Below are 9775 nucleotides of genomic sequence, written 5' to 3'. Positions count from 1 at the left end.
CTAAGGATGCGGTAAATAGGTTTCTTGAACACCGTAGAGATGGCAGAGTGAACCTTCAACTTTCTCGCCTTGTTTTCTTCACTACTCAATGATAGGTCACCCCGGTTATTATCATGGCTCCTATTGTCTTGCTTCCCATTCTTACAAATCGTGCTAACTTTGGCAGAAGATTTTTTGTTCGACATCGCTGTTATGCTAGACTTCGCCTTTACTCGGGTAACAACTTTTCTACCCTTATATGTTGGTGAACCCTTTCTATCAGAGTTTCCATGGTTAAGGGTGGCATCATGGTCATTAATTCCATCAGTGCATGCTCTATTGGCAGTCCGCGCTTGTACTGAGCGATTGCTAGGTTAGTAGGACATTCGCCAATTTGATTGAATGTTTCCCAATACCTTTTGTTGTACGGCTTCAATGACTTCTGCCCCCCTCATGTCAATAGTCTGTAATTGATCGACCTTCACAAGCGTCTTGGTGTTTGTTTTGAATCGGGTAACAAATGCCTCTGCAAGCTATGCCCAAGAAGCCATGTTGCCTTTAGACAGCCTTTCAAACCATGTCAACCCCAAATCCGCTAGGCTTGACCAAAATAGGATGCACATCAAGGCATCGTTTCTCTTATGTATAGTCACAATTTGTTGAAAGTGGCTAAGATATATATAATAATCTGACTTCCTATTGTAGATCGTGAACTTCGGCTGGTTAAAGCCCATTGGTGGAGGTGCATTCTCGAGCTCCGGTGAGAATGGCATACTTTACACCTTCGCCAACGCTCTGTCCATTGGCTCATAAGCAATATATGACATTGGCATTACGACCACAACACTTCCATATGTCCTAGGAGCTAGTCTCTGCAAAGTTGACACCCTATGGAGGTAATGCACCTGGGCGACTTTCCTCCTCCGTGCCCTTTCGTCAAGAACAATCCATATGTCTTTTAATTTGGGTAATTTTGTATATCAAGAAGACGTCTGGTGAGTGCGCGAGGGCCGATAGCTACTCCCTTTAGAGTATGATCTTTCTGACCTTATCCTCTCAGACTTGGAGTGATGAGATCTCGACGTACTTGACTAAAAGTCGCCTGTCCTGAAGCTGTTTCTCTCAGAAGGTTTTGGCGAAGTGAGCCTATCTTGGCCTCCAGAACAATGGGATCGAGTGTGCCTTCCATGAGTTTCTACCCCAGCGACACCTTTGCCCCTCACCTAGCACTTCAAAACCTCCATATCTGCCGCCATCTTCCTGATTAATTTGTCTTGTTCCCTCACACGATCTTCCAAAACCTGAGAATTAGTTCATCACCTTTGCCCATTTGGGCTTCGGGAATGGTGAGGGCTCGAAGCACGCTTTTCTTGTGCGCCCTTGTGAGGGTTTCTTTGTTGTGGGTCCAAATCAGTTATGGGAGGAGCAGGAGGCAAATCCTCACGCCTTTTGTTGGCCTTTGGCGTTTGGCCGTCGATGGCAAAAAGAGGCAGATCGTCATTGTTTGCCATTAAAATTGTTAGAAGAAGCTTGATCAAAAGGTTTGTTTTGTGATATTTTCCACAAACGATGCCAATTGTACGAGCACAAAATAATCGTCAGTTGTATAATCTTGTTGATCAAGCTTGCGCTCTCCTAACGGGTCGTATGACCTAAAATCACAAATGTGAACTAGCCGACGGATATGTGTTGGAAATCCCTTTGATGTCTAAGTTAGCAAATAGGAACAACAAGGAGTAAAAGCTCTGTGAATTCGGAAATAATAATTGCAATACTTGGAATTAAGTTAGGTTTGAGCTTTTATAAGTTTTGCATAGCAGACTGCTAGTAAGACTCTAATTCCTCTTTGCAGAGTCCTTTTTAGAATCACATTCTTGAAGCATAACATCTATCCTTTGACATCCTCCTTACTACAAACCAAGTGAAATGTTACAACTCATTGTATGACTTTTAACCGTTCAACCGAACTACATAAGCCTTGTCGGAGCCTAATTTGGCTGAACAATATGCTGCGCTATGCAAACCTTGCACGACACTTTACTTAGCCCGGTCAAAGCCTTGCACAAAATGGCATTTGATTGTTTATGTTAGTTAGCTTGGCTCAAACTCGAAGTTCAACCAACCCATAGCTCAGTTCGCTCCATGGCCAAACACAAGATCATTACAAGTTGGCCTGGTTTGTTTATACGCAACCACAGCCTAGCGCATTTGTGCGGCCCAAATTCTAGGCCCACGCCAACTTTGCCTGGCCTAATTTGCGCAACGCAAATTCCTCTCTCGAAACGGTATCTTTTCATTCTATTCATTAGTATGTTAATTTGTTAGTGTATGCTGGTGTTTAAAGGCACAGTTGAAATAATATTGGGATTAAAATATAATTGAATATAAAATTATTAGGTTAAAATATAATTTATCCAATTTGTTGCAAAAAAAATTGAAGTCAAAATATAAATAGATGGTCTGTTTGGTTTTGGATTTACTTAGTATGTATTCCTCAGTATGTGGATTTATAATCTCAGCCTTTCCCTATACTAAGAATCCTACATTTTTGTTGGATTAGTTATCTAACGAATACGTAATATAGAAACAAAAATGAAAAATGTGGGGAAGTATTTTGCGAATGACGCCATGTGGCCAAGATAGCTCTGAGATGTCGACGAAGGTGCCACATGGATGAGTCATGTTTGTCGAGGTGACCACGGCATTGTCGAGATGTTCTGCAGTAAGAGTCCTAGAACAGAAGAGGCTCTCAGTCTGGATAATGATAAGGCTCATGAGGAGTTTATTCCTATCTAGCCAAGAGTCCAAGATGAGCATTAAACTTGAATCCTATGAAGTGAGGTTTCTAAAGGACCAGGTCACTGCTAGTTATAAAAGTGAGGCACCCTCGTGGGTCGAAGGTATGTTTTTACTTATGAGTTTGAGTATTGTTTTAATATCTTTGAGAGATAAGACTTATTGACTTGATCGTCAAAGTGCCCCTAGGTGGGCAAACCACCGTGGTATTCTCATCTTCTTGTTGGTAGATAGTTGACTCAATCTATTCTAGCAGTGCTCTCCAGCTAAGTTCCATGTTTTGTTGTGTGGTCAGAAATCAACACCCACAATTTAGTGCCGTTTGTGGGAACTTAGGAAGGATAGATGGCCAACAACAAGCAGGAGTGAGAATTGGGGACGACATCCACAGTGAGGAGAAGGAACATGTGGATCCTAATGCTAGAGGAGAGAGCAGTAATGAAGGAGTGCAAGAACCGAATCTTGGAGCAAATGATGCCAGCAAGGGGTGTAATAGCCAAAAGAAGGGAGGTCGAGATGAATATTGAAATGAAAGTGACGTCCAGGTATGGAAGGATAGATGCGTGAGGAGGGATAAGGAGATGAAGGACATGGTGAACAAAATGAAAAACCTACAAACAGTGGTCAACTTTATGATGCAACACAACGAAATGCAATTGTTGTTCCCATTACAGGAGACACCGGCACCAGCAGCCAAAACTGATGCCCTGAAAGGAGGACATAAGACAATCCCAGTTGTTCCACAACTTGGCAAGGGACACGAAAACTCACATCGGCCGTCACGGGATGTCGGGCGAACAGAGTTAGTGTGAAGAGAGTTGAAGAGGACGCCACGGACCAAGGAGACCTATGTCGAGGGATCTTGGCAGATTCAAGGGCAAGGCCTCTGTTTTGGTGCAGTGGACGACGGGAAGTCCAAGAGGACGCACAATTACCGGAAGCAACACGCTGAAGAGACTGAAGTCTATTGATAGTTGAGCTCCCGGAAGAACAAAGGAGGACCTGAGAGATTACCTCAAGTGAAAGCCACTCAACGTCGAGATCACATCCAACGTCCAGTCGAAGACGCCATTCTCAGTGAGTTGGATACGTTTGAGGCACTGAAGGGATTCAACATGCCGAGGTTTCAAATCGATGATGGTAAGTCTGATCCAAACTTTTATGTTGGTTTGTATTTGAATTCAATGGCTTTGTGGAGCAAGAATAAGTAGCTGCTATGCAAAGTATTCCCATCATCCTGTAGGGAGATAACACCAGATTAGTTACATAAACTGTCGAAAGGGAGTGTAAAGAGTTGAGAAGGCCTAGCCAAGATGTTTGTGGCCAAGTTTGTTATGAACAAGTCGCAGCCACTGGGGGTAGACTCCTTATTGGCTTTGAAGATTAGCGATGGTGAAGGCCTCAGGGCTTATGCCAAGAGATATTATGAGGTGTACAACCGAATTTTGGCTTGTAACCAGGAGTTGGTGACCTTGGCTTTTAAGAACGACTTGGATGATAATTGCCCACTTTGGAAATCACTTACAAAAACCCTACCGAAAAGTATGGAAGAGCTCATGGCACGGATTGAGAAGTATGCCAGAGTAGAGGAAGACATATAAGGAAAGAGGACACCAAAACAAGAAAGAATAAACGGCTTGCCGAAGCGAGGCCAAGGTAATACTGGCATTGACAGGCTAGAAATAGAAATAAAGGCTATACAGGCAATCAACAAGGTATTCAGAATTCTAATCTATAAGGTTTTGGAGAGGATCAGGAACCAGCCATACTACAGAGCGCCGGAGAAGCTCTCTGGCGAGTTCATGGGCAGGAGCACTAGAAAACGTTGTGCATACCATAATGAGGATGGACACATGACTCAGGGATGCAAGGCTCTAAAGTCACACTTGGAGGATCTGGTCAGATAGGGACACCTACGAGACCAAGTAGATGAGGCGAAGATAAGGGAAGAGCACGCGAGGTTGCCCCAGGCACCAGCAGCACCAGTAGCACCACCTCCACCACCTCCACCACAGTAGGTGGATGGACCTCGAGTAATCAATGTGATTCACTCGAAGGTCAATGAGAATGAAGTTCAAGGGGAGACCTAAAGAGTAAGGCACCTGCTACATGTATATTAGGTCCAGTAGAAGAAGTCCAAAACAAATGAATATTAAGGACCGATGATTTCTTTTACTGAGGTAGACTTGGATATGGTGCAATATCCGTATAATGATGCCCTGGTGGTAACTTTGAAGATTGGAGATTGCCAGGTAAGACACATACTGATTGATCAGGACAGCTCTTGTGACATCATGTATGTCAGATGTTACAAGGAGCTTGGTCTTCACCCAGATGATTTAGAGCAATTTGAAAGCCCAATGGTTGGATTCAATGGGACGCTGACATGGCCTCTCGGAGCCACGAATCTAGAGGTGCAGACAGGGAGCAAGAAGGTAATAACAGAATTTACTGTGATCGGTACTCCCTCCTTATACAATATCATTTTGGTTGGTTGTATGCAATGAGGTTTGTTCCCTCAACGTTGCACCAACTGTTGCGATTCCCAACAAAACAAGGGATTGAAGAGGTATGAGGAGACCAAGTACAGGAAAAAAGTTGCTCCATGGCAGTAATGAAGTACATCTATAATGTAAGGGAGGCAGAAAGTGCAGAGATTGAAAGCGAAGACCACGCGGTCTTGGATGATGTTGGCAAAGAGCCTGCTGAGAAGAGCGAAGAACCTTTGAAAAAGGTTCTGGTGCAAGAAGGTGATGATGAACGATTCTTCCTCATTGGCTCTGGCTTAGCCAAGGAAGAAGAAAGAGAACTAGAGACTTTCTTGAGAGAAAACATAGAGGTGTTTGCCTGGACACCTTATAAGATGCTGGGGATCAGCCCTGAGGTTATTTGTCACAGACTTAATGTGGACAGGTCGGCTAAAGCAGTCATCCAGAAAGCAAGGAGGTTGACATTAATACATGTGCAGGCAGTTGAGGAAGAAGTAGACAAGCTACTAGAGGCATAGGCCATCAGAGAAGTGAATTATTCTACCAGGTTATCCAATATAGTGGTGGTGAAGAAGAAGCGTGGCAAGTGGAGGGTCTGCGTAGACTTCACAAGCTTGAATAAGGCTTGCCCCAAGGACAGTTTCCCATTGCTCAAGATTAATCAGCTATTAGATGCCATATCGGGGCATGAGAGGATGAGTTTTCTGGATGCATACATAGGTTATCACCGGATAGCAATGTATGCTCTAGACGAAGAAAAGACTGCATTCATTACCCCTAAAGGACTCTGTTGCTATAGAGTAATGTCTTTTGGGTTGAAGAATGCAGGAGCGACATACCAAAGACTGGTCACCAAGATGTTCAAACATCTGATTGGAAGGATAGTGTAGGTCAACATAGATGATATGGTTGTTAAAACTAAGGAACTTGGGAACCATCTGGCTAACCTGAAGGAGGTCTTTGGCATATTAAGAACATATCAACTTCTCCTCAATGCCTCGAAGTGCGTATTTAGAGTTGGATCTGATAAGTTCCTAGGGTACTTGGTTACTAGGAGGGGTATTGAAGCGAGCCTAGATCAGATTAAGGCTATCCTTGACTTGAAGAGCCCGATAACAGCCAAACAAGTCCGGATTTTAACCAGAAGGGTAGCAGCCCTAAACAGGTTCATCAACCAAAGTTCAGATAAATGCAAATAGTATTTTGGCTTATTGAAGAAGGCCACAGACTTTCTGTGGATAAAAGTATGCAAAGTCGCCCTAGCCGACTTGAAGAAATACCTAACAACCCCACCAGTGTTGCCGAACCCAGTACTAGGAGAAGAATTGGTCTTGTACCTGGAAGTTTTGGACCACGCCGTGAGTACCATGGTCATTCGAGAAGAAGAATGTGAGAAAAATGCAGTGTACTATGTAAGCAAGACCCTGACAAATGCAGAAACCCGGTACCTACCTCTGGAGAAGTTAACATTGGCTCTGGTAATGGCCTCGAAAAAGTTGAACCACTACTTTCAAGCCCACATGATTGTGGTACTAACCAAGCATCCACTAAAGTCCTTGTTATAGCATAGAGACCTGACAGGCATAATAGCTTGATAAGCAGTAGTTATAGGTTAGCATGACTTAGAATTTAGACTGAGAACAATAATCAAGGGCCAAGTTTTGGCTGACTTTGTGGCAAAATTCTCTCTTGGCGTGATCCCAAGGCGGGCACCGGTGAATCGCGGCCTAGGATATCTAGGAAATGAAGAGGAAAACCAACTTGGGCTATGGAAACCATGCCAGCAGAACAAAAAAAAAGACGGAAGAAAGGATAAAATCCTGCGATATTTATATCAGTAACTCCTCCCGCCTCTTTGTCAATGACAGCTCAAACTGACAAGGAATAGGGGCATGAGTGGTTTTGGTGTCGCCAGATGGGCAAATGACAGAACAGTCCAACTGTTTTGGGTTCAAGGCCTCAAATAATGACGCAGAGTACAAGGCACTCATTGTTGGACTGAAATTGGTAGCAACTGTGGAAGTTGACGAGGTGGTACTCTTCTGTGACTTCCAGCTTATTTTAAATCAAGCGACGGGTGAGTACACAGCCCAGGATGAGAGGATGATAGCCTATGCCAACGAGGTTGTCAAGTTGTTAACATGCTTCCAAAGCTGCCATCTGCAGTAGGTTAGCCGAGATGATAACAGCCATGTCGACGCACTGGCTAACCTCGCCAGCGCAATGAAGTTGGGTAAGGCAAGGACAATAATAGTGGTTTACCTATCAGGCCCTAGTATAGAGCCCCTAATAATAGAGTATGAAGCAATGTGCGTAGAGATGGGTCCAAGCTGGATGGATGCCGTAGTTTTGTTCCTTAGAGATGGCAGGCTGGCAGCAAATAGAAAGGAAGCACATAAGATCAGATTGAAGTCAACCAGGTTTTGCCTGTCAACAGAAGGCCATCTGTACAGAAGATCCTTCACTGGACCACTTCTGCGATGCGTGCACCCATGCCAGGTAAAGGACTTTCTGTACGAGATCCATGAGGGGGCATGTGGAAGCCACACTAGGGGCAGAAAACTTGCTCACAAGTGTAGACACCCCATTTTTGACCGACCTTAAGACTTTGACGTCATCGTTTGTGCACTCGATGATTGCGCATGTTTGTGCTAGTTTTGAGTGCCCGAAGGTCTCGGCCGATAACCTTGTCTTTGAGCCTCTAAACCCTTTGTGTTTTGGCCTTGTTTTTTAGGCCAAACCTTGGTGCCTCTTGGCTGAAGGAGAGTGGGGCCTTGCCGGCCACTTTTGGCAATTGCAAGCCACTTTTTCTCCTTGCCAGCTAGTTGGAGTGGCCGGCGGGCCACTTAACTGGCTGGCAGCCAATTTTCTCATTTTTCTGATATTTCCAGATCTTTTGAGCCAGCTGTGGCTCACTGAACTCATCATCCATACACGTGTATGGAGGGATTGAGCAAGCCTTTTGGCTTGCATTGCCTATATAAGGGGAGCTCCCTCCCCCTATTTGGGAGGTCAGATTTTTTAGAGCAAAAATATCTACTCTTTCTCTAGAATTCTCTCTCTCTCTCTCTATATATATATATATATATATTTGTGCTTGAAAGGGCTTAAAAGTGGGAATTCTTGGTATATTTGCAAATGGGCTCTTGATCAAACATTACCATCATTGAGTTGAGGTTTTTGAAGGTCATATTTGGGGCTCAAAAGTTGGTTTTGGTTTGAAGAACTTGCTGTTATTGCTGCGTTTCAAGGGTGAGACCTATATCCTCTTTAAAGCTTTATTTTAGTTTCTTGTTTGGCCATCCTTGCATGCTCTTTTAGGCCTTACTCTCAACTACAAAAATCTTTGTTTTTAAGTGTTTAAGATGGTTGTTTGAGGTTTTGTTTGAGTTAGGGTGGTCTACCCCCTTTTGTGTCTTATTTTGCTTTGCTTTGTGCTCCCTTTTAAAGCCTTTCAAACATCCTTTGTTTTCCCTTTTAACCACTGAATTCCAGAGAAATTTCAGTGGAGGAAAGTGGGTTTTGAGACCCAAAATAAGTGGGGGTGGTCTCCCCCATTTGTACTTTGTTTGCATGTGTTGATGGCTCAACTCTTTGGCATGTTTTTCTACCCTTTTGGGGCCCTATCTTAGCATGTTTTAGGCCTTGTTTTAACATGTTATAGCTCTGTTTTTGGCTGGTTTGGTCACCTCTTGCATGCTTCATACACTTGTAGTGAAATCCTACTTGCTAGCCTAACATGCTTCATGTCTTAGCCTATAATTCTAGCATGTTTCAGCTCCACTCCAGCATGTTTTTGGCATTGTTTTAGCATGCTTAAACTCTGTTCCAAGTGGTCTTGGTCATGTATGGCTTGCTTTGTATAGCTATGGCATAGTTGGCTTCACTAATCTTGAGTTTTGAGGCCCTTAGCATGCTATATTTGTGATGTTTGTGTGATATGGCATCACTTCATATGTAATTTTAGAGCATAAACTTCTGTCACACTCTCATGTTTATCACTCTTTCATTGTGTTTAAGAGTTGTGCCCTTTTGCCTTGTTTGTGAGCCATCAAATGAGCATATTTTTCTTGCCATCTATGATGCGAGTCTAGCATGTTTTTGCTACTGTTTTGACCTGCCTTAGGTCTGTTTTGAATAGTTAAAGCCATTTGAGCATTGCTTAATATGGTTGTAGTGTAAAGGGCCTTGACTAGCTTTGAGTTTTGGGGCCTTTAACATGTTGTGCATGTGATGTTTGTGTGATATGGCACCATATTGCATGTAATTTCAGTGTATGTAGTGTTGTCACACTCTCATACACTTCACTTCTTCATTGCTCTTGAGAGCTGTACCTTATGCTTTGTTTGTGAGCCAATGCATGAGCATACATTTCTTGCCTTTCATGCTATCATTTCAATTCATTTTGGCCACTGTTTTGGCATGCATGAGGTCTGTTTAGGGATGGTTTAGTCCTTTGAGCATTGTGTTGCATGGTTCTAATGTTATGCTCTTTGTTAGCTTCAATGCTT

General features: G+C 43.4%; 1 protein-coding gene across 1 annotated transcript; it reads left to right on the top strand.

The window, feature by feature from the left end:
• Positions 1 to 4937: 4937 nt before the first annotated feature.
• On the top strand, positions 4938 to 5782 carry LOC145803531 (uncharacterized). Its single transcript, XM_082896828.1, has 2 exons — positions 4938 to 5235; positions 5388 to 5782. Exons 1-2 carry the CDS (start codon positions 4938 to 4940, stop codon positions 5780 to 5782), a joined length of 693 nt encoding a protein of 230 aa, XP_082752954.1.
• Positions 5783 to 9775: the final 3993 nt, after the last annotated feature.

Source organism: Camellia sinensis, chromosome 12 (assembly GCF_055761805.1).
Source record: "Camellia sinensis isolate YWXY chromosome 12, ASM5576180v1, whole genome shotgun sequence".
Lineage (NCBI taxonomy): Eukaryota > Viridiplantae > Streptophyta > Magnoliopsida > Ericales > Theaceae > Camellia > Camellia sinensis.
This window is presented reverse-complemented; position numbering and strand designations above follow the sequence as displayed.